This window comes from Neofelis nebulosa, chromosome 4 (genome assembly GCF_028018385.1).
Source record: "Neofelis nebulosa isolate mNeoNeb1 chromosome 4, mNeoNeb1.pri, whole genome shotgun sequence".
Taxonomy (NCBI): Eukaryota; Metazoa; Chordata; class Mammalia; order Carnivora; family Felidae; genus Neofelis; species Neofelis nebulosa.
The window spans coordinates 165,099,038-165,121,923 of NC_080785.1; the positions used below are offsets into that span (position 1 = coordinate 165,099,038).

Sequence of the window (22,886 nt, forward strand, 5' to 3'; positions counted from 1 at the left end):
GGGGAGGGGCAGAGAGAGAGGGAGACACAGAATCGGAAACAGGCTCCAGGCTCCGAGCCATCAGCCCAGAGCCTGACGCGGGGCTCGAACTCACGGACCGCGAGATCGTGACCTGGCTGAAGTCGGACGCTTAACCGACTGCGCCACCCAGGCGCCCCGAGCCTTGGGATCTAAATCTACCAATAAGGCACAGACTCCAAAAGCTTTAGGTAAATTTTTATATAAAACAAAATGGCCCTAGCCCAGCGGCAGGAAGAAAAGATCTGAAACACGAGTATGTACATCAACAGTGGAAGGCACAGCGGGTCCGTTCGGAAGGGGTGGGGGGTGGGGCAGCAGGTTACACGGGTCTCAGCTGAAGTCACGGGGGCAGAAATAAAGTGCGTAGGTCCTGGGGCGCCCCGTGGCCCAGAAGCAGCAGCCAACAGCCCCCTTCTTCCCGCCTGTGGCAGGGTTCAGTTGAGCGTGACGCGGAGGTAGGAGGTGGGCACGTAGCCCTCACCTCCCTGTTTCCGCCTGACCCGGGTCCAGCCGTCGCCTTTGTCCTCCTCCATGAGACTGAGGTCTTCACCCTCGGCCATGGAGATGGTGCCCTCACTGGACCCTGTCATGGAGTAGCAGTGGGCTCGGATGTGCTTCACGTGCTTTGAGACAGAACCGAGCCAAAAACACCACCCCCTGCCCAACCCACCCCATCAACTGCGACACACAAGCTGTCCTCACCTTCAAAGTGGTAGATGGCCACACAGTGACCTATGGGGGATGCTGGTTCCTCCTCAAAATCCTCATCAAATTCCGTGTAGATGGGGGCATCCTGACCCTCCTCTGAGAGGGGCTCTTCAGAGCTGGTTGGGGACAGGGAAGCAGGTAAGGACGGGCCTCCTGGGTCCTGGGGGCAGACCCACTCTGTCCCCCCCGCTCACCTCTCCTTGTTATCCTGTGATCTGTTGTTGCTGTTGCTGCTGTCTGGTGGGGCGCTGGCTGGGGGGTCTGGAGGCCGGGTGTGGCGGCCCAAGCTGTCTCCCCGATTGCTCAGGACTCGGCTCTCTGCCTCTGCCAGCCAAGCCTGAGAGGAGGGAGCCACGAAGTCAATCCCAGGGCAGGGCTCCTCCGGGGTCGGCCCACTCTGGGCCTGGAGGTTCCCTGAGATCACCCATGCACACCCAAGGCTGTGATGAGACACAGCTGGAGCACCCCCCTCCCACCAACACCTCCCTGTCCCCCCCCCCCCCCCCAGGAAGTGACTCAGCCAGGCCCGCTGGCCCCCACCCCTCCCCAGGGTCTTCCCTGACCTCATACTTCTGCACTTCCAATTTGAGCCGCTCGATGTTGTTCAGGGTTTCCGTGATCCGGGGCTCCAAGCTGGCAGGGTCCCCCATCTGGGGTGTCTTCTCATATACATCCTTCATTTTCTTCAGGGCTTCTCTAGGATGACACAGACAGATCGGAAACAACAGTCCCATGGGACTCAACAAGCAAAAAAAAAAAAAAAAAAAAACAACAAAAAACCCAAAAACAAAACACGTGCTTTGCTTCAAGGAACAAATAGCAAGACAAGACAGTGGTTAAATCTCAAACGTTAGTGCTTCACTGCCTGGGTTTGAATCCCAGTCTGGGCACATATCCTAACGAGTCTGGACTAAGTTACTGAACCTCTGTCTCAGGATGCAAATCTGGAACATTGGGGATGACGATACATACAGTTCATGGGAGCTCAAGACTATAACAGTGCCTTTATTTATCCAAATACATACTGAGTACCTATCACATACCAGGCGCCGTTCCAGGCATCTGAAATAATAGCCCTAAACAAGCCCTAATCAGGGTCCTGCCTCTGCTCAGTCTCAGGAAAACGTGGGAATTCCAGTGGATCTACATAAAGGGTTTGAGACGGTGTATGGCATAGGGTAAGCGCTCTGTACATGCTATCATTATCATTAGCCTCCCTCCGGTCCCTGTTTCCTCCAGGACTATATATACAGGCAGTAGTAGTAACAAGCATAGAGCTCTGGAGTATGGCAATCCTGGTTTCAACTTCTTCCCCGTCCTAATACGGGATCCATGTTACAGATGAGAAAACTGAGGCACAGAGAGGTGGGCCAGCTGGAATTCAAGGCCGGTCTGTCTTGGCTCCAAAGCTGCCCCCTTAACCCCTATGCCATAAAAACCCAGGGACGACAAAGTTCCATATGGAACCTTACACCAATAAAAGTTTTTGTACAAGAGGTTCTGTGCAAACGGCAAAACAGAATTTGGCTGCCTGTCCACAGTGGCAAACGTCATTCCTATTATGTAAGGGGACTGGGAAGAGAATCTTGTTGCTTGGAAGAAGTGAGCAAAGATTTTCTTTTTTTCAATCTGGCAGATTTTCTATTGTTAACATTTTAAGCGTTTGAAGTATTAAATAGATAACCATATGGTTTTTTTTCTTTTAGCCAATTAATGTAGTAAATGAGACTAATAGACGTTTTCATATTGAACCATCTTTGCATTACTGGGATAACACCCAATTGATTATGACTCGTCTTTTAAGAAGGTCGTTTTGGGGCGCCTGGGTGGCACAGTCGGTTAAGCATCCGACTTCGGCTCAGGTCACGATCTCGCGGTCCGTGAGTTCGAGCCCTGCGTCAGGCTCTGGGCCGATGGCTCGGAGCCTGGAGCCTGTTTCCGATTCTGTGTCTCCCTCTCTCTCTGCCCCTCCCCCGTTCATGCTCTGTCTCTCTCTGTCCCAAAAATAAATAAAAAACGTTGAAAAAAAAAAATTTAAAAAAAAAAAAAAAAAAAAAAAAAAAGAAGGTCGTTTTTTTGGGCGCCTGGGTGGCGCAGCTGGCTAAGCGTCCTACTTCGGCTCGGGTCGTGATCTCACGCCCCACGTTGGGCTCTGCGCTGACAGCCTGGAGCCTGCTTGGAATTCTCTCCGCCCCGTCCCTGCTCGTGAACTGCCACGTAGTTTCTCTCTCTCTCTTTAATAACACTTTAAAAAAAATTTTTCTTTTCCATTATGGTAAAATACACAGAACACAAAATTCCCCATTGGAACCATTTTGAAGCATCCAGTCCAGTTCCGTTGCATTAAATTACATCCACGCTGTGTGCAATCATTGCCATCACATGATACGTCATTCTTAAAATACATCATTGGATTTGTTTGGCTGGGATTCTGCATCTAAGATCATAAGTGAAATTTCAATTCCTTGAATTCTTGCTAACCGATATGGGAATGGATTCCACCAGCCTCCTAAAGGAGCTGGCAGCTTTCACTTTTTCTGTTTGCTGGAGTGACTTGAGAGGGGAAGTAACGCTTTCCTTTTCAGTGTGGTAGGAATCACCTATAAAACCACTGAGGCCTGGGGTTTATTGGCAAGATCTTCGAACACCACTCCGGTACAGTTCACTTATTATTGTATTTCGGTCATTGCCTGCCTGCCCCCAACCTTACCTCTGGTCAACCTCCTTCTGTAGTTCACGGCTCCGTTCTTCAAGCTGTTGCTGAAGTCGCTTTCTTTGCTGCTCTGGGGGCAAGTGGCTGAAATCCTCTGTCACCACTGTCTGCAAGGTAGGAAGACACTGCGTTTGGGATCAGGAATGCTAAGCTTCCAGGCTCTTCTACATTGCTAAGACACACCAAGTCCACCTTCCTCCCCACCCAAGGTTCTTGGGGGGCAAGGCCATGCACAGAGCAAAGCAGGTCCGGGTCTGGCAACCGGAGGAGCGGGCCCAGCCGGCGGCAGGAAGCGAGCCCAGGGTCCCGCCACCCAGCTGCTGGGCGGGCTGGGGCCGCCCCCTCCTCCTCCTCCCGAGGCCTCACTTACCCCACGGCTGCCTCGAAGGCTGCGGAAGGATGCTAGCCGCGGTTTGACCGACTTACTGATCTCACTCAGTATGGCCAAGGGGTCGAGGCCGGAGCGGGGGGATGGGGGTCCATTAGGCAATGCCGAGGGCAGGGGGCCCCCCAGGGGGGAGAAGGGTGGAGGGCGTGGCTACCGGCGGGGGCAGGGGAGGGGATTGGGTCAGGAGGGGTGGGAGGATGTAGAGAACGAGGATGGACGATGGACATAATAAAGAAAAGAGAAAAAACAAAATGGAGAAAAGAAAAGAAAAAAAAAAAAAAAACGGTAAGAAAACCAGAACTCAAGATGCACAATCACACACAGAAAATGCATGCAAAGAGCAACATAAAAATCTGGGATGTGGTGGGGAGGACATTAGACTGTGAGCCAGAAGGCTGGACCCCTCCCTAACCCCCTATGTTGCACCACCGTTGAATCCCATATCCAGTACCTAAGAATGGGGCCGGGGGATGGGAGGCAGGGAGGCCCAGGTTTCCGTGCACCCAGCTTTCTGGGCTCACAGTCTAGAAGGTAGAGGGAGATACATGCAGGAATCAAGGTCTCAGACAGGTACGTGGCCACAGAGGTCAAAGGCAAGCTAAGAGAAGGATAGAAGTCACGATGGATCAGAAGGGTTACAGGTGGGGTTTCAGCTGGGAGAGTCTCATGTACAAATTGAAAAGGGGTATCAAATTATATGTCAAGACGGATCAAAAATATAAAACAGGGGTCATGAGATATAACCGTGGGGCCGGGGGACGGTGTCTGAAGATATAACCGTGGTGGGGGGTGTCTAAGTTATAAAACAGGTATGTGCTTGATATTAAAAGCCAAAAACCCCAAGAAAAAACAGCCTGAGGGTCACAGGCCTGGAGTCACATTGGCAGGATGGAGAGACTCCAGGGGAGTCCCCAGGGCCAGCGTCCCGAGCCCTCATCCAGCCCTGAACCCCAGAAGCAGGTCTTCTCCTAGCATCCTGAGAAGCAGCACACAGACACCACAGGCCCCCTCCCTGCACCCCACTCAGCCTTGGGGGACTCCCAGGCCAATCACCCGGCCGCCTCCCTTCCCTCCAGCCCGGGCCAGCAGCCAAGAGGAAAATTCCTGCCTGGGACTCAGCGTCCTGGCGGCCGGGGCTGACTCAATGGGGGCCCCCCTGTCCCTACTCACATTCCCCATCCCAAGGGCCCCGGCCCCCACCTTGTTCTTCTTGCTGAAGGGCCAGCGCTTGGCACGGCTACGGCCCGGGCCTCGGAGCTCAGGCCGTCCATCAGAGGGGGTGCCCAGGCTGCTGTCTGAGGGCACGCGGTTCATGGGCTGGCTGAAGTCTTCGAATTCCACGTCACCCGGGCGGGCAAAGCCTGACTTGTGCAGCTCAATTAGGACCTGGGAGTCCTGTGGGGGGCGGTGGGGGGGGGAGGGGCAGTCAGGGGCAAGAGGAGATGCTAAGCCTTTGGGGTCCTCCTACTGCCCACCTGTCAGCCCCCTCGCCCGGGACCAGACACCCACATTCTTGGCGTCTACGGCATCCGCAGCCACCTTCATGCCCTCTAGACACTTGGCAATGATGGGTACCACCTGCAGCTCGGCCTCTGACAGGAGCCCATACCCAGCCCCCAGGTGGGTGGCCCGACGCTCATCCATGTCCTGAAGCTTCTGCGGGGACAGAGACAGGGGCACTAACGAGGGGCCAGCAGCAGCGATCCAGCTCACAAACGTGATGGGGCTCCACCCTGGCCCAGCCCTGAGCCGTCTGGTGGGGGAGACACAGAATCAAACAGACCCCACCCCAGGGTGGTCATGGGAGGAGACATGGGACAGGGGAGATTTCAGAGAGGACTCTGAGGAGCTCCCGCCTTGTGGGTGACCGTGCTCAAAAAGCAGACCTCGCACAGACACAGCCAGTCCCAGGGTTGGGACAAACCAGAAGACTAAAGAAGAAGAGGGGAAATGCGAGACCTTTCAGAGGGCAGGTTAGAGCTGGAGCTTAGAAGAACGGACAGAGCGTTCCAAAAGGAAAAGGAAGACGTCCCTGGCAGAAAGAACAGCTTGAGTAAAGACAGAGCTCGCGGACACTGGTTGTTTTTCTAACCGCTTTTCAGCTGAGAGATCGGGACATTGCTGCTGAGGTTCCGACACGTGTGTAAGAGTCGATTCACTCTGGGGGGGTTTTCAGGAGGATGGGGCTGGGGGCCTGGAACACTCACGTCGAATATCTGGGGCATCTGGGAAAAATAGAAGTGGGCCTGGTCGCGGTTGAAGCGCTGTAGTTGGGCTGCGTACTCATTTTTGCTTTCTTCTGCCATGTGACTTCGAAGGTGGGCTTGTTGCTTGGCCTGAGGAGCATGGAGGTCAAAGTTGCTGCCAGGTCCCCCCCCCCCCCACCGCCTCCTGCCCCCATCTCCCCTCATCAAGCCCATCCCAGACCCTGCAAGTACCTTCTCCACATCAGCCTTGGTGGCATTGATATCCTGATCGAGTCGCTCAGCAGTCTGGGCTGCCTTTTCAGCCTCTCGACAGTCACGCTCAAATTTGCGCTTACTCTGTGTTGGGAGCCAGAACCAGAAGGAGGTAGTAGGTTGAGACAGCAAGGTTTCAGGGACTGGCGGAAAAGTGACCCAGCAAACGGGGGATAAGGGGCACGGCAGAAGCCCCCAGGGGAGAGGGGCTGCAGGCCAGACAACGCGGACAGCTCCACGGATCAGTAACCCTCCCCTGGCCCTCAGGGACAGAGCCACCCTTCTCCACACCCACAGACTCACATTCTCCAGCTGTTTGAAGCCACTTTCCAGCTGCTGCTGGGCCCGACGGCCTTCCTGAAAGTGCTGTGCCAACAGAACTGCTTAGGCTCACCTAGGTTGCAGTAAGCGGCCCCTGAGAAGACCCAGGGAGGGCGAATCGCTCACCATCTTCCTCTCGTGTTTCATCTCCTGTGAATACTTGGCCAGCTCAAGACACACGCGGACGCTGAGGTTCTCGGCCACCAGCTCCCGCTGGCCCGCAAAGTCATTCACCTCCTGGAGAATCTGCACGAAGGACTGTTGCTGGCTGAACCTGGGGCAGGATGGGAGGGGGCAGCGAGCCAAAGTCAGGTCCCCCCCCCCCCCCCCGGACCCACCTCCATATAGAAAAGGGAAAAAAAGCCCCAACACATTCCTCCCGTAAGCAACCTTAAATTCTGGTCCGTATCCCTTACCCCAAACCCTTCAGTGGGATACGTGTTGGAACTCAGAATTGTTCAGGTTTAGAAAGGGTTATAATGCTGATGTCTTTTATGCATCACCCCAGTGGGGTCAGAGCAGCATCAAACACAGTATTTTTGCAGCCAGAGGCATTAATATTCACGCTAAGTGGGATAAAGACCAAGGACGTGATCAACATCAAGTCAGTTTAGAGGTTGCTGCCAGACAAGTTGCCCACACAATCTTGATTTCTGGAGCTTTTTGGATTCTGGAACTGGGGACCTGGGGTAAAGCGAAACGCTCCTATGACACTTACTATTGCCTAGACACCGTTTCAATGCATTATCTCAGTTAATCTTCGCATGCGCCCTACAAGGTCACCATCATCATCCCCATGTCACAGGTGAGGAGAACAGAGGCATAAAACAGAAGTCAACTGCCCAGACTCACTCATTTAGTAACTGTTAGAGCCTCTCTCTCACTTAATAGGAGAATAAAACGGAAAACTTGAGTCAGTTGCCCAAAGCAGGTGGGCTAGAAAAGAGTGGATTTAGGATTCTGACACAGGTAATCTGGATGTTGCAACTATGCCCATCCCTCTAGGTGGGATCTGAAGCAAGAAGTAAGGGACTTGCTTGGGGTAGCCTAGTGAGGGAGAGGAAGTGAGACCCACACCCCCGGGACCCCCAAATCTAGCCCTGCAATCCCTCTCCGTCCTTACTTGGATTCCGGGTCATCTTTGGCAGGCCTCTTGGGCAGGTATTTTTTCACCAGGCTCCTAACGGAGGGAGGCAGAAAGGCTGAGCCCCTGGCCCTCCAACAGCTCCCCCAAGCCCCAGGGCGGGCCCACCGTAAGGTCTCACCTCAGTTGCTTTGCATAAGCCTGCTCCACCTCGGTCCGCTCTTTCACGAACTTCACATATCTGTCCAACAGGTCCAGCCCCCACTGCGTGTGCCGCTCGAGCACCTCAAACTGATCCTGGAAGGAGGTGTGGGGATCCGGAACGAGACGTTGGGACCCCCCTGCCGGCCGACCAGGCGCGGGAGAGGCCTGAAGGCTCTGGGCTCGGAGAAGGAGTGGCTTCCCGGCCCCGCCCCGGCGCGGCGCGGGGGGGGGGGGGGGGGGGGGAGGCAGGAAACCGGCGGGAACCCCCTCCCCTTCCCGGGAAGGACCAGGGAACAGGGGCGGGGCCCCAGCCGGACTACGGGGTCCCCGTCGCCTGACCGCCAAGAGGGGTGTGGAATGGGGCAGAGCCACTCCCCCCTGCCCTGGCTCCCCTAATCCCCCCCCCTACAAGATTCCGGAAAATCCGGCCGGCCCGGCGTGAGTCAGGCCAGAGGGGCAGGGTTCCCTGCAGCTCGGGGGGCCCAAGAATGTCCAGGGGACAGGCCCCACGTTCCCCGGTTCGCCAAGCTTCCCGGGGTACCCTCCCGATATATGACTCCGTCTCCCCCACTGAGTCCACTGCACCTCCAAAAGAAACGCCACACCGAGTTGTGGGGGAAGGAATCTAGCTATCCCGCTGCACCCAGGAACCCAGGGATGCCACCGCCCCCATAAAAAGGAGGGGTCAGAGGTATGGGTTAGGATACGGGGGAATTTCTGGGGCTTCCAGAGTAGAGATTAGAGGTGGCCTGGGGGCAGCCCGTCCCTGTGCCTGGGGCAGGTTGGGGGAGGGGACTGCGAGGCGAGGCGAGGCCTCGTAGCCCCCTCCCTCCCCAGAGGGTCCCAAGCCCCTAGGTGTTGATTGGCGGCGCCGGAAGGGCGGTCAGAACTTCTAGGTCCCACGTGGGGTTGAAAGTGGCCAGAGGGTCCCCTCCCCCGCCCGAGCGGGACAGGCGGGCGGCGGGCAGGGACCCAGGGGCCGTAAGATAAGCCGCCGGCCCAGCCAGGGTGCTCAAAATAGGTGACCTCGCCCGGCCGCCCCGGCCTTGTCCTAGGACTTCTGCCCTCCTCATTCCGAACCCCGCGCTCAGTTTCCCCACTCCGCTCCTGCACGGTCGCCCTCCGCCCCGGGCGTCCAGAAACGCCCTGGGAAACTCCGAGAGAGGGCGGAAAGCTGGGACTCCAGGGGTCGCTGAAGGGGAGAGCTCCGAGCCCCCGCTAAGGTGTTGCAGGAGCAAAGAGGGAGGGGGTCTGGACTCCAGAAAGGGAGGAACGTGGGGCAGGGCCGATCGGACTCACCCACAACTCGGTGCCCCAATCCATGCTGCTCCCGCCGAAGCCGCCGCCGCGCCCGGTCCCCGCCGCCCGCCGCCGGGAGACTCAGCTCGGGGCGGCGCGCCCGGCCCCGCCCGCCAGGGCCCGCCCACTCCAGGCTCGGCCCCGCCCCCGCGGGCCCTGCCACGCCCCCATCTGCGCGGAGCCCTTGAACTGCGCCCTGAAGGCGGGACCCCCAAGGAGGCGGGGCCCAACGGACGCCCCGCCCCTTCTTAAAGGAAAGTTGCCACCCGCTGCCACTGGGCCGACCCCTTAAAGGACCCCCACCCATTTTCCAAATCCGGCCCCTCTTACCCTCTCCACCCCTGCCCTGCCTGGGGCTGTTCTTACTTTTCTCTTTTCCTTCAACCAACCATTCCTTAAAGGGCCAAGACATTAAAACCCCAACCCGACAGGTCCTTCCCCCACCCCTTCTGTGGAAGAACCTGAGGTCACCCCGCTCTTGTGGGCCGGCCAGGCTCCAGACATCTCTGCTCGTCCCACTAATGGTCTGGTTCTCTCCGGCCACAGGGCGGATGGGAGGACTTCGATCCGGCCCAGAACGCGTCTCCGCCAAGGCCCGGTCCATTAGCGCCCCCACCGCATCCTGCCTTCCCCCTCCTCCCGAAGTCTGCGCCGGGAAACTGAGGACGGGCCGTCCTTGGGGCACCGGGCCCAGGTCTTTCCTCGGCCCTCATCCAGTTCGCGCTTCCACCTACCCATTTTCCAGTCGCATCCATTAAGACCCAATCAGGCTTCCTAGTCTGTACTGACCCTGGTTCCGACTCCACCTCTCCCTCCAGAAACTCGGGCCCTGGGGGCTGGAAGTCTGTCACCTCTTTCATAAAAGTCTGTTCGCACCTCATTAATCTCTTTAAGGCACTGGGATGAAAGGAGAGAGAATCCTGCAGCTCCCACCCTCCTGTCTCCAGCCTTTGGTGCTTAGTGTCTACAGAGGTGACAGACGCCCCAGAGCCCCCAGGCACAAGTTAGGCTCTAAACTCCCAGATTCCCAGTACACACACCGGGGAGCCCAGGAGGATAGCCCCAGGAGCCCACACTGGCACAGATGGCCCTGTGGGGACCTGGCCCCACCTGCTGGTGGTTTCTGAGCTAGAAAACCTCAAGCTGCGAAGTGGGCTGTGCTCCAGGGGCTGGGGGACCAGATGAATCAGTGGCTCAGCCTGGTATTAGAGTCTCAAATTCAAATTTGAATTGGGATTCATTCCAGGTCGGCACCACAGTTGGGATGGGATCTCAGACTGGGGTCAGAAGCTTTGCCGAGGGGTCAGCAACCCAGTAGGGGGTCTGGGACTCAAACTAGGGTCCAGAGGGTCAGGCCTAGTCTGGGGTCAGTGCTCCAAGTGGAGGGCTCAACCAGAGATTAAGGCTCAGTGTAGGTTGAGGGTCAGAAGGGAGTGGGGAAGTCTGGGTTTCAGGCTGATGTCGGGGCTCAGCTGCAGGTAGGGGGACTCAGCCGAGGGTTGGTGTTCAGTCCATTGACAAGTTCAGCCTGGCATCTGTGCATGGGCTTCTAGTTGCCTCGCTCGAGGGAGGGAGGCTCCGCCTAAGGCTGGGATTCAGCCCAGGGTCATAGGTCATCCTAGGGCCAAGATTTAGCCTGGGGCTAGGTTTAGGCCTCCTAGGATCAGGAAGATTAGAACCGGACAGGCCTCGGCAGATGCGTGTGTTTACCAAAAATCTGTGCTCTGGCTAGGAGCCACTTCCCCGGGGTGAAAAGGGGAAGTCCGTCCTTGGAGATATTGGGATATGTAGTTTATTGAATGCCCTGTTGCGCTGTCTGCTCTCACTGCATTCTGGGTAATGTAGTCCTGGACAGACCTTCAGTTGGGCGTGGATGAAGGAGTTCCGCTTCAAGGGCGGGATATCAGATCCATCACAATTGGTTAGGTGGACTGTTTGTCAAATTACATCGGGACAATCTTTCTAATGATTGGTGAGAGCGGAGGTGGGGTTAAGCATTATCAGCACCCCATTCGGAGCCGGTGTGGTCTGTCTGGTGTCGTGCGGGGGTGGGGATGAGGATTTTCTAGGAAAGAGTCGCTGATTGGCTGGGCGGGCTGGAAATGCCGGAAGGTCGGCCCTCACGGTGCGGCGATTGGCTCACCCGTTGGCGGTGGGGGCGTCAGAGGCGGTATCAGGGGAGGTGGTGGCTCTAGAGATGGCAGTGAGCGAGAGGAGGGGGCTCGCCCGCCTGAGCCCCCCGGAGTGGGGGCAGCTGCTACTTCTGCTGCTGCTCTTGGGTGGCTGTTCTGGGCGCATCCACCGACTGGCGCTGACGGTGAGTCCCGCCGCGCGGCGGACTGGGGCGGGGGGCGCAGTGTTGTCTCGAAGAAGCCCCTGGTTTGGAGTGGTCTCGTCCTACCTCCCCCTCGTCTTACGTGGGATGGAGCGGTCCGGCGCCCCCCGCCTCCAGGCCCGGAGTGGTCTCGTCCGAGGAGTCCCTTCAGTCCTCTGGTGGCGCAGCCTGGCTGGCAGTGTTAGGACTGTGCCCCGCCCGTTGGGGGGGTGGGTCTTCAGCTCCAGGGAACACCCCACCCCCTCCCGCCCGCCCCTTAGTCCTCTAAATTCTTGAGATTGCTCTTGGGGGCGCTGGCACCTTTGGCGCCGCCCAGGGGAGTCCCTGGGGTTTCTAGGATTGGGTTCTCTGGGCACTCACTGGGATCTTGGGGACTCATTTGGAATCTACAAACTGGGAGGTCAGAGCTCGGCGCACCAAGATAAATAACTCTGCTCTTGGGGTGGTGTTCACCAAGTGCGGAGACTTGCAAATGCCCCAGGCTTTCTTTTGCTGGACTCTCAGAATGGTGGCTGGAGGATGTGGGGCTACCCTGTTCCTCCCCGGGGGATTGGTCTGGGGACATGGCCTCCGGGAAGGCCCTCTCAGCCTCTCCCATTACTCTTTGGACCTGTCCTCAATCTAGGGGTACCAGGAGGGGGCCGAGCTCTTAGGGGGACCTCGCGCCAGAGCCGTGGGGCTGAGTTGGAAAGAAGTCTGAGCTGCCGCTGCCTCTTCCTCCTTGGTCTCCGGCAGGGGGAGAAGCGAGCAGACATCCAGCTGAATAGCTTCGGCTTCTACACCAATGGCTCCCTGGAGGTGGACCTGAGCCTCCTGCGTCTGGGCCTCCAGGAGACAGAAGAGAAGGCCCCGCTGGTGAGGGGCTTTGAGGAGTTTGCTGGAGCAGGGCGAAGAGCACAAGTTTCCAAGCCCCCTGTCCTCAGTTTGTAGCTCTGCCCCTCATCTGTGTGATCTTGGGCAAGTGCATTGGCCCCTCTGAGGCTCCATCTGTAACATGGGAAAAACAAAATCTCGTGCCATGTATGCTAGACCCTGAGCTTGGGTTGGTGGAGGGAGGGCATTATTACATCAACATTTTAATTGGGTGAAAACAGGATGGGCTAGGTCCAGAGGACCAGCGAGAGTCTCCCTAGGGAAGTGACATCCACGTAGAGTGGCTCAAGATGGTTAGGAGTTAAGAGTATGAGATGCCAGGGGCAGGATGGTGTGTTGGAAAATTCCATGAGTGAATGTGGGACCTAGTACATAGTAGGTGTTCAGTAAATTTGAGGTTCCATTCCTGTTGCTACTAAAAGAGGTGCCTTGGCGAGGTCTCTGTGCAATCCCTCATTTTGTCCCTTTTTCTTTCCACCTGCCAGGTGGGGTTCAGTCTGACTCGGGTTCGATCTGGCAGTGTTCGATCCTACTCAGTGAGTGGAGGGGGAGGTAGGGAGGGGGTGAGGAGGGCCTGGGATGTCTGTCCTTTACATCTGGAGCCCAGAGGCCCTCATTCTTTCCCAGAGAGGGGAGCAAGAAGTGACCCTCCCTTGCGGGGTACACGGGGAGGAGGCAGGGTGGGGGTGGGTTAGTGGGAGTTGGTAACCAAGGTGCCCTCTTACCCACCCCCCAGACCCGGGACCCCCACGACTGTCCTCTCTGGAAAAACAGTAGCAACCTCCTGGTTCTCTTCCTCATCAACACCAAGGATCTGCGGTAAGTTGATGGGCCAGGGGCTCCGTCATTTGTGTTTCCCTGGCTGTGATACCCACGTGAGCTGATCAGGTACAATGAGGAGCCAGCCGGAAAGAACCTCCGTGCTCTTAGGAAGAAAGCCACGTGCTTTTCAATTTTGCCTTCCAGCCTTCTGGTTACGGGAAGGAGGGAGAGGGGCAGGGTACCCAGAGAGTGTTGGGGTCTCAGGGCAGAAGACACGGACACAGAGGAGTGTTGTGAGAATTGACAGCAATAGTTAATGCTTGTTGAATGCTTCCTGTGTGCCAGGCAGCATCCTGCAAGCTTTTACAGGTGTGAACTCATCGATTCTTTATACTATTATTATCCCCATTCTAAAGAAGAGGAAACTGAGGCCCAAGAACTGGGATTTGGACCCAGGCAGCCTGGCACCAGAGTCCCACAATACCATGTAGCCTGTCTATAGACACATTTTCATTTAAAACAATGCGCTGAAGTAGAACGAGTAAGTCACTGTCACGGGAAGTGACAGTCACGGGTGCAGGCAGTTCATAGATGTGGCAGTCGTCTTGATGGGTGGTGGCCAGTGCTGGAATTGTGTGACCGCTGATTCAGCCTGGTGCTGCCCTCAGAAAGGAGATCCCAAGGGCCCAAGGGGCCATTGAGTTCCTCTGCACAGGTCATGCACATGACCCAAGCCTTCAGCCTTACCCTCACGGTCCCCACCCTCACGCCAGGGTCCAGGTGAGGAAGTATGGAGAGCAGAAGAAGCTGTTCATCTCTCCTGGGCTCCTCCCCGAAGCACCTTCTGAACCAGGGCCCTCAAATCCAGTGCACACAGTCACCCCTAAGGTGGACAGCGGTGAGTGAGGCTGGCCATGTGAGCGGGGAGAGTGTAGATGGCTAGGGCTGTTCTGGGCCGCCTCCCGTTTTTCTGCTGTCCATTTGTCCATCCATCTCTAAACTCATTCACTTGTCCCCTACAGGGGCCACCACTACGCTTGACAAGGCCAAGTCGAAACCCACAGTGTCCCAGGGAGATCAGCAGGTTCGGGGAAGGTCTCTTCAGGGGCATATGGTGACCCAGGCCGGGAGCCAGCTAATGCTCCATGCAGCACTCTGTCCCCTCAGGGCCCCAGTGGGAAGGACAAGGAACTGATCCTGGGTCTCGGGCATCTCAACAACTCCTACAACTTCAGCGTGAGTGTCTGTGAGTGCCTGTGGCCCCACCTCCTCCCAGAGTGGGGACTCCCAGGCTGAGGCCTCCACTCCCCCTGTCTGCCCCCCACCCCCCAGTTCCACGTCGTGATCGGCTCTCAGGCGGAGGAAGGCCAGTACAACCTCAATTTCCACAACTGTTACAACTCCAGGCCGGGCCAGGAGCAGCCGTTTGACATCACGGTGAGCAGACGCAGGGCGGCTTTGCCACATCCTCCCTGAGGCCATGCTGTGGACCGGTAGACCAATGTACCCACCTGGGAGATGGGAAGACCGAGGCACGGAGAGGGGGAGCTTGAGAGTGGGAGAGTGAGACTCACACTCATGGCTCTGCACGTCCAGAGCTGGTATGCCATCCCCACCGCTGCCCCCTCCCCAGGTCATGATCCGGGAGAAGAACCCTGAGGGCTTCCTGTCAGCGGCAGAAATTCCCCTTTTCAAGCTGTATATGGTCATGTCTGCCTGCTTCCTGGCTGCTGGCATCTTCTGGGTGTCCCTTCTCTGCAGGAACACGTAATGCCTGGTTGGGGGGAGGGGTCCCCCACCTCCTCTCTTCATACCCTCCCATCCCTGCCCCTAACTAATGCCCTCCACCTCCTTCTGTCCGTGACCTTCCCCACCCCCCACCAGGTACAACGTCTTCAAGATCCATTGGCTGATGGCAGCCCTGGCTTTCACCAAGAGCATCTCCCTCCTTTTCCACAGTGTGAGAGCTTGGGCCCAGAGCAGAAGGGGGTGGGCTGGGGTCTCTGGGTCCAGGAAGAAGCCCGAGCAGCCCACTCCCCAAATCTGTGCAGACCCTGGGCTTGGGCGTTCATTTGTCCTACTGTCCACATGTCCAGCCATTTTTGCACTGTGGCCTCCAGCTGTCCACCCAGCCCAGCTGTCTGCCTGTCCTTCTGTCCGGCTGTGACTGTCCACTGGCCCAGCTCTGACTCTCCCCCTGACTGATTGTCTCACTATCTCATTGTCCATCCATCCAGCTGTGACTTCCCTGCCTTTGTCACGGCTGTGACTGCCCATCCGTCATCCCAGCCGTCCACCCCTATGTTGTCACGGCCATTTCTGAGTCCACCTGCCATCCTGGTCATAACTGTCAGCTCTGTCCACTTTCTGACCACCATGCAACAGTGATCGTCCATGTTCCTAAGCCATCGCTAGCCTCCCAGTTGTCACTGTCCACCCACCCATCCGTCCATCTGTCTGACTGTCCATCCGTCCACCTCCAGATCAACTATTACTTCATCAACAGCCAGGGTCACCCCCTCGAAGGCCTCGCTGTCATGCACTACATCACACACCTGTGAGTGCCCTTCTCTGCGGCAGGTTGGGGGTGGGCTGGGGAGGGTCGGGCACCCCCTCTTACCACACACACTCCCCAGGCTGAAGGGCGCTCTCCTCTTCATCACCATCGCCTTGATCGGCTCTGGCTGGGCCTTTGTCAAGTACGTCCTGTCAGACAAGGAAAAGAAAATCTTTGGGATCGTGATTCCCCTGCAGGTGCACAGGAGGCCCCAGGCCGGTGGCTGGGGATGGGGCCAGGCACACCTTGGCCCTTGGGGCACACCTACCCAGCCTACACCGCCCCCCAGGTCCTGGCCAACGTGGCCTACATCGTCATTGAGTCCCGTGAGGAGGGCGCCAGTGACTACCGGCTCTGGAAGGAGACCCTCTTCCTGGTGGACCTCATCTGCTGTGGCGCTATTCTCTTCCCTGTGGTCTGGTGAGGATCTGACACGTGACCCCCACTGGAGGCTGAGGACCCCCCCCCCCGCCAGGCCACCACAAACATGGCCAGAGGTAGTGCTGACAGCTTCCTGTGTCCCCTGCCCCGTTCCAGGTCTATCCGGCATCTCCAGGATACATCGGGCACTGATGGAAAGGGTGACGCCCTGGTCCCAGGACCTCCTGGGCCCCCAGCCCCTGTCCCGCTCCAGGACCCTCTTTCTGACCCCTGGATGTCCCTTCCCTCCCTGCCGCCACTGCCTTCCTTCCTCTCTACCTTGCTTCCCGTCCAGTGCTCCCCAGCCCAAACATCCCCCTCCAGGTTTCCTGCCCCTTGGCCCCTCCCCAAGATGTGCTCCCAGTCCCCAGACCTCCTCCACACCTCTCCCTTTCCCCATGCCCCCAGCCTCCTTCCCCTAACCCCCCTCTCTGTGTGCACCCTCAGTGGCAGTGAACCTGGCCAAGCTGAAGCTGTTTCGGCATTACTATGTCATGGTAGGAGCCCCATTTTCCCTCGGTGGAGTTTTGTGGTCTTCGGGGGAATTTTTTTTTTTTCGGGGGTTACAACCAGCCCATTGGCATACCCACTCTAACCCCTCCGGCTGCCATCAGCCAGCCATCACTCAGCCCCAACGCCCCGCCCTCTGTCTCTGTCCCGGCAGATCATCTGTTATGTCTATTTCACGAGGATCATCGCCATCCTGCTGCGGGTGGCCGTGCCCTTCCAGTGGCAGTGGCTGTACCAGGTGGACACGGGGGCCATAGGCAGATGGGAGGGTGGGCCAGACAGCTTTGGGGGCGGGGGTGCAGGGGGCGTGCCTGACACTCCTCCTGCCCTTGCCCTGCAGCTCTTGGTAGAAGGCTCCACTCTGGCCTTCTTCGTGCTCACTGGCTACAAGTTCCAGCCTGCAGGCAACAACCCATACCTGCAGCTGCCCCAGGAGGACGAGGAGGACGTGCAAATGGAGCAACTGTGAGCCCTGGGCCTCAGGGACCGGTGGGGGGGGCGCGGGCACAGGAGTCCTGAAGGCGGGGTGGGCGGGGCCAGCGCTCGGGGGGCGGGGCCGGGGAGCTCCAGGAGTGGATTTGATGGCCATCGGGGGCGGGGCCTAGTCCCCCTCAATTCCTGAGCCGCCTCCTGGTTATCTGCCTTTAGAATGACCAATTCTGGGTTCCGGGAAGGCCTGTCCAAAGTCAACAAAACAGCCAGCAGGCGGGAGCTATTGTGATCATCCCGGCATCTGGGACCAGCCCTCCGTCCCCCGCCTGCTCCCACCCGCTCCACACACACATTCCTCACTCCTGCGGGCTCCCAAAGCGCCTGGAGCAGGAGGAGGAGGGCGCCCGGGGCGCATGCTGCGCCTAGCTCCCTGAGCCTTGAGTCCCCAGAGCCCATTCAGAAGAGAGCCCCCCCTCCTCCCCCAAGTATTGGGCAATCCTGTCCCCGCCCTGGAGCCATCTGCCGCTTGCAGTTGCGCAATAATGACCGATCTGTTTTGCTAGCCTGGTTTCTTGCTTTTCTGGGTGTTGAGGTCTAACACGGAGGTTGTGCTTACAGTTGAGAAACCTGTTTTCATGGGGGGTGGGGGAGGTTTCAGTCTCCCTTGCCCTCCACATTCAGTAAATGTCATTCGAGCAACTGCTACACGTCAGGCCCTGAACCCGGTGCTGAGGACAGAGCAGTGACCCAGGCTCGACCCCCAAGGGGCTCACGGTTGGGGGAAGGGGCCAGGCAGGGATAAGGATGAGACCATCACAGGGCCCTGACCCAGCCTGGGAAGCTGGGGGGAGGTGATCAGAGAAGTAGGGGAAGGACGGCAGGCCCAGGGGAGGGACAGCGTGTACAGAGGCTGGAGGTGAGGAAAACTTGCTGGTTGGTAGGCCCACAAGTAGTGGGCACTGAAGTGTCTAATTGTGGCTAACGCTGAACGCCACACCCTCTTCGAAGGCTTCCATTGACCCTGACTCCTATTAAGTCTGTGAGACACAGACAGGCTAAGTAGCTTGCCCAGGGTCACACAGCTGATGAGTTGAGAGACTCGGGGCTCAAAACACTAGCAGTCTGCTTTCAGAGCTGCACTTTACCACGGACCACACTGCCCTTCGGCACCTAGACTCCCTGCGACCAAACCTCCGGCCTCCCCCAACACTCCGCGCCCTTTGTTGTGTGCCCCTGGGTAGGTGGTTTCGCCTCTGTGTCCTAACATGTAAACTGAGGTCCCCGTGAGGCCACTGAGTATCACACATGTGATAATGGTGTGAGTGGCTCAGCACAGCCTAACCTTGCGTGGGCTGCCCTGACCCTTGAAGAGGGACCTCAGATTAGCACTGCACCTGTGCACCCACGTGGGCAGCTCTAGAGATGTCATTGTCTCCCCTGTCCCAGACCCCCTTTCAGCCAGAGTGCCCACAGCCCCTTTTGGAGCTCAGCAGACAATTCTCAGTGGGGGCCACAGGCATGGGATGATGGGTAGAGACTCGGGAAGGGGTCAAGGCTTCCTGCAAACAGAAACAAGTGTAACGGGGCCCAGACGAATAAATAGCCCAGCGAGACAAGGAAGTGAGGAGGCATTGCAGGCTGAGCAAGTTATGTGAGCAAGCGGAGAAGCCCAGAATAGCCTGCCAGTCCCCCTGCAGGGCTGGCTGAGGCCGAGAGGGGGGCAGGGAGGGTGGGGGAGCAGCTGGCAGAAGCCTCAAGACAACAGTTGGACTTCGTGCTAACGCCTGTGGGAGCCAAGCAGGTTACAGCAGGGAAGGACGTGACCATCGAAGTCGGTGCTTTACTCCACGTGCGTGCAGGGGTGCGCAGAATCCAGGCTCCCAGAGAAGTCCCCGTCCTGATCCCCAGAACCTGCGAGGATGTCACATGACGTGACAAAGGGCACTTTGCACATGTGATTGGGCTAAAGGCGCTGAGATGGGAGGTGATCCTGGATGACCCAATGTCATCACCAGGGTCCTTATGAGAGGGAGGCATCAGGGTCCCAGTCAGACAAGGAGAGCCACAAGGAAACACGTATAAGGGATGTGCTGTGAGGTTTAGCTGGCTCCCTGAGCCAAGGGGTGCAATGTGCTCTAGAAGCCCAAAAGGGCAGGAAGTGGATTCCCAGGTCCCCCCGTTGGAGCCTCCCTAAGGAACACACCCCAGCCCACACCTTGATTTCAGACTTCAGCCCTCCAGCCCTGTAAGAGAATACACAGGTATTATTTTAAGCCACCAAGTGCGTGGTCATTTATTACAACAGCAGTCAGAGACTCCTACAGCTTAGGAGCCTGAAGTCTGGACCCCGGCTGCCTGCGTTCAAATCCCAGCTCCTCCCACCTAGAGGATCTTGGGCAGGTGTTCAAAGCGCTCAGTCTCTTGGTCTGCAAACCAGGGATGCAGAAGAAACAAGTTTCACGAAATAAAGTGCTGCGTCTGAGTCTCATGGAGACCAACTCACTAGCGTGCATACACGTATTCTACACCATAATTCTGCAGGGTCACAAACTGTGTTTTTACACAAAGTCCCCCGTTGCTGTAGAGTAGATGAGTTGAAAGGAGTGATTCTGCAGCAGGGAGGCCACAGACCACAGGGGTGCGGACAACAGACAGATGGACTGGGACAGTGAGTGCAGGGGAGAGGGAGGACGCTGGGGGACGGCTTGGAGGATGGGCAGGGCTGTCAGCGAAACAAGGTGAGGAAGGGAAGCAGGTGTTGGAAGCAATAAACATACAGTCCATGTGCAGTGAGGCCTCACCACGTGCGGGGCACCAGGATGAGCCTCTGCCTGCCCCATGCCACTGGCTTGTCACGCAATGCTCAGAGGGACATTCATGGCTGTGAATGTCCAGCCTGCCCTTACACCCTCCAGGGTGGGGGTCCCTGATGCTCAGGCCTCTCCTGAGCTTGAGTCAGGGGTGCAGGGGAGCGGGGGAAGCAGCCATGGGGCAGATCAAATCCAGCCGGGCCAAGTTTACCTTCCAGTTAATGAGTAATGAGTAGGGGGAGAAGGGGAGGCCTGGGCTGCATGGTGGGGGAGGGGCCCAGGCCATGGGTCCTGGGGGGAAAATCTCAGAAAGCAGTGTAGCAAGGACCCCATCCTGGAAGTGGGGGGCCAGGAGGGGAGGGGCAGTCCCCGCTGTTCCCAAGCCTGGCACCGACTCAAGGGTGAGGGTGGGGGGTGCAGCAGGGAAATCACTGGGCTCAAGGGGGTTGGGGGGAGAGGGGTGCCCGGGCTCCCCCCACCCAGAAATCCTCCCCCTTCCTTCCCCTTCTTCTCCTTCCTCCAGCTGGGGTGCCAGACGAAACTCAGGACACCAGTTCAACTGGAATCGGGGACACATAGCCAATACTGCGTTAGGGTTAAGTGCCTTCCAGAGACCCCACTTAGCCTCAACCCAGGCAGCCTGGCCCTCCCACTCTCCATAGCTGGAATGTTGGGCAGGGCACGCCAGCTAACGGGAATCCCATCCTCCAGGCCTCCTCCTCTCTCTCCCCTGCTGGCTTATCTTGCCTGCCATCCCTCTCCCACACTGCTGGGCACAAATGCACATTCCCCAGGATGAAGCTTCCAAGAAGCCCTTCCTTCTCCCAGGCCCACCTCTGCTTCTGCCTTCACCCCTCTGGTCACTTGCTGGAGGTTGGGGCCAGGACCCTTTGCAGACCTCTTAATCTGAAGCATCAGCACCTTTGTCAAAACAGCAGCAACTGTCATCAACCCCATTGTTCAGATGGATTAACTGAGGCTCTGGGAAAGCCAGAACCAAGCCTTGCTGGGAGGCACAGGCCAGCAGGAATACCTTCCCAAGACAGTCAAAGCAGAAACCCTGAATGTTTAGGGGCTATAATGCAACCAGGAAATGGGGTGCGGGAGGAAAATGGGAGTAATTGAGATTTGGGGGATCCTAGGAGGTACCCCAACCCCTGTTTTCAGAAGTTGAATCTCAGTTCTGCATAGTAAGCAGGTGCTTGTGCCCTCCCTCTCCCAAAGAAGGGGTGACGCAATCAAGGCAGACAGGGTCCAGGTTTGTTCTGTGTCTGCACACCTCCCCCAACTCCAGGCATGCAGCCTAGGCCAGGAAAGGCACATGGTTTACAGGAAATCAGAGCTGGGTTCCCCATTAACCCCTTCCTTGGGACTTTGGAAACCAGGCCTTCGGAGATCAGGATCTCCCACCCACATACCTGTTGCCTCCTGTGCCCTGGACTTCACACACCCCTTCCCCCAGATGCACAACCTTGCTGGGAATCCAACAGGCACACATCAAATAGCACTGAGGCAAAAACGCAAAGCTTTGCCAACATGCTGTCGTGGTGAGACAGTGGGGAAATCCAGCAATTTCCTGCAAGGCCAGCAAGTATGTAAATCAATACAATCATGGAGGGAAATACAGCCATATCTTGCAGGATTATTAATGCAAGTAGCTCTTGGTCCAGGGTCATGTCCTTTCGTGGCAATGACAACTGTGACGTGAGTGCTATTACAACCTCCTCTGACGGGGGAAACTGAGGCTCAGCGTGGCTATTAATCAAGTGCCAAAGTATACCTCTAAGTGTCAGAGCTGGAAAGTGATGCAGGTCAAGACCACTCACTGTATCCAGGGAAGTCTGTCCACGCGGAAGAGGCTGGTCGCTTTCACACAGTGTAATAGGAGGCAGGTGCCTTTAACAACAAGGAAGCTCTCTGGGCACTGATATTAAACGATCTCTGAGGGATACTGTTTACGAAAAAGGCAAGGCGTAACCCAGGGAGACCAGGAAGAAGAGCAGGCAGAGAAGACGGGTAATTTGTTTTTAAAACTTGCCAGCATTCAAAATGCATATCTCTGGAAGGAAACAAGGGATTTGGTCTCACTGTGGCATCTGAGACGTGAATGGTTGGGAACGGGAACAGGAGGCAAATTGCCTTTTCCCTGTACATCTACGTGGACCCTTTAGGTGTTGAACCATATGAAGATATTAGCTATTCATAAAAAATTAAATACAGATGGAATAATAATAATTTTAATAATATTAATGATAATACTGTAACGTTAAGACAAAAAAAAAGCTAGCAATGGGAAATTGCCTCACTGATGAGGAAAGTTTTTTTTTTTTTTAACGATTATAGTCTCTCAGGCATCCTGACAAGGGTACATGAAGGGAGCTCCAGGTTCCACCTGTATTAAAATACATGCTCACTGAGAGAGTGAACTTCTACACATACAGCAAAGCCCAGCTGAAATGTCCCCTCCTCTGAGAATTTTTACCTGACCCTCTACAAAGCAGGGTTCTTCTCCACTGGGAAGACACACCGTGGGGCCAGGAGTGTCTGTGCTGGACCTGATCCCTCAGGCTGACCCCAGCATAGAAGAGGGACTCCAGCCACCAGCATAGAGATAGACCCATAGGAAGGCATTGGTTAACAAACGCATGGCCAAAAGAAGACTGGGCGCCAGGCCCAGATACCTGGGGTGGGGAGCTCTCTGGCCCTCAGTGTTCCTCCACCGCTAAGTAGGTGCAACAGGGAAAGGTCCCTGTTTATCAACTGACCTTGACCCTGAGGGAGACCTTGGCAGGGGGGAGGTGTGTCCATCTTGCTGGAGGACATGCCCTTGGGTTAGTTACCCCAGGACATGCTGGCCCCAGGGATTGAAAAACTTAGGAAATGGTATTGAGAAATCTGGGGCAGCTCCAGGAAGGGGGAAGCCACGGGAGCTGCGGGCTGGGCTGAGGTTGCAGGGGGGAGGCGGGAGCCAGATAAAAGGCAGCCTCCAG

General features: G+C 56.9%; 2 protein-coding genes and 1 long non-coding RNA gene across 6 annotated transcripts; 1 reads left to right on the plus strand and 2 right to left on the minus strand.

The window, feature by feature from the left end:
* Nucleotides 1–204: 204 nt before the first annotated feature.
* TRIP10 (thyroid hormone receptor interactor 10) lies at nt 205–9,329 on the minus strand. 2 transcript variants are annotated; one of them, XM_058728249.1, is made up of 15 exons: nt 9,198–9,329; nt 7,876–7,991; nt 7,734–7,790; nt 6,737–6,884; nt 6,593–6,655; nt 6,269–6,373; nt 6,038–6,166; nt 5,340–5,486; nt 5,031–5,225; nt 3,813–3,980; nt 3,440–3,549; nt 1,293–1,425; nt 924–1,066; nt 724–845; nt 205–604 (listed from the first exon to the last, which is right to left on the minus strand). In XM_058728249.1, the coding sequence occupies exons 1-15, from the start codon at nt 9,219–9,221 to the stop codon at nt 456–458; spliced, it is 1,809 nt and encodes a 602-aa protein (XP_058584232.1). In that variant the 5' UTR covers nt 9,222–9,329; the 3' UTR covers nt 205–455. The 2 variants fall into 2 exon arrangements, with proteins under 2 accessions (XP_058584232.1, XP_058584233.1); XM_058728250.1 differs by lacking the exon at nt 3,813–3,980.
* Nucleotides 9,330–11,350: 2,021 nt separating this feature from the next.
* Nucleotides 11,351–17,526, plus strand: GPR108 (G protein-coupled receptor 108). 2 transcript variants are annotated; one of them, XM_058728251.1, is made up of 18 exons: nt 11,351–11,514; nt 12,268–12,387; nt 12,891–12,941; nt 13,142–13,224; nt 13,941–14,065; nt 14,190–14,251; nt 14,335–14,403; nt 14,500–14,604; nt 14,801–14,934; nt 15,052–15,127; nt 15,651–15,724; nt 15,804–15,921; nt 16,014–16,144; nt 16,262–16,305; nt 16,592–16,641; nt 16,809–16,892; nt 16,995–17,119; nt 17,303–17,526. In XM_058728251.1, the coding sequence occupies exons 1-18, from the start codon at nt 11,395–11,397 to the stop codon at nt 17,373–17,375; spliced, it is 1,644 nt and encodes a 547-aa protein (XP_058584234.1). In that variant the 5' UTR covers nt 11,351–11,394; the 3' UTR covers nt 17,376–17,526. The 2 variants fall into 2 exon arrangements, with proteins under 2 accessions (XP_058584234.1, XP_058584235.1); XM_058728252.1 differs by lacking the exons at nt 11,351–11,514; nt 12,268–12,387 and having other exon boundaries at nt 14,319–14,403.
* Nucleotides 11,976–15,876, minus strand: LOC131510742 (uncharacterized). 2 transcript variants are annotated; one of them, XR_009261169.1, is made up of 2 exons: nt 15,788–15,876; nt 11,976–12,519 (listed from the first exon to the last, which is right to left on the minus strand). It is a non-coding gene; the product is annotated as an uncharacterized LOC131510742 (long non-coding RNA). The 2 variants fall into 2 exon arrangements; XR_009261170.1 differs by lacking the exon at nt 15,788–15,876 and adding an exon at nt 14,679–14,801.
* Nucleotides 17,527–22,886: the final 5,360 nt, after the last annotated feature.

Excerpts from the sequence above, each read along its gene's own strand:
- TRIP10 (XM_058728249.1), bottom strand. The coding sequence starts at position 9,221 with ATGGATTGGGGCACCGAGTTGTGG. Across the intron at positions 3,550-3,812 it reads GCCTTCGAGGCAGCCGTGGG|ACAGTGGTGACAGAGGATTT; the intron begins GTAAGTGAGGCC and ends CCTACCTTGCAG. Across the intron at positions 846-923 it reads TCACAGGATAACAAGGAGAG|CTCTGAAGAGCCCCTCTCAG; the intron begins GTGAGCGGGGGG and ends GTCCCCAACCAG.
- GPR108 (XM_058728251.1), top strand. The coding sequence starts at position 11,395 with ATGGCAGTGAGCGAGAGGAGGGGGCTCGCCCGCCTGAGCCCCCCGGAG. Across the intron at positions 11,515-12,267 it reads TCCACCGACTGGCGCTGACG|GGGGAGAAGCGAGCAGACAT; the intron begins GTGAGTCCCGCC and ends GGTCTCCGGCAG. Across the intron at positions 14,066-14,189 it reads CACCCCTAAGGTGGACAGCG|GGGCCACCACTACGCTTGAC; the intron begins GTGAGTGAGGCT and ends TGTCCCCTACAG.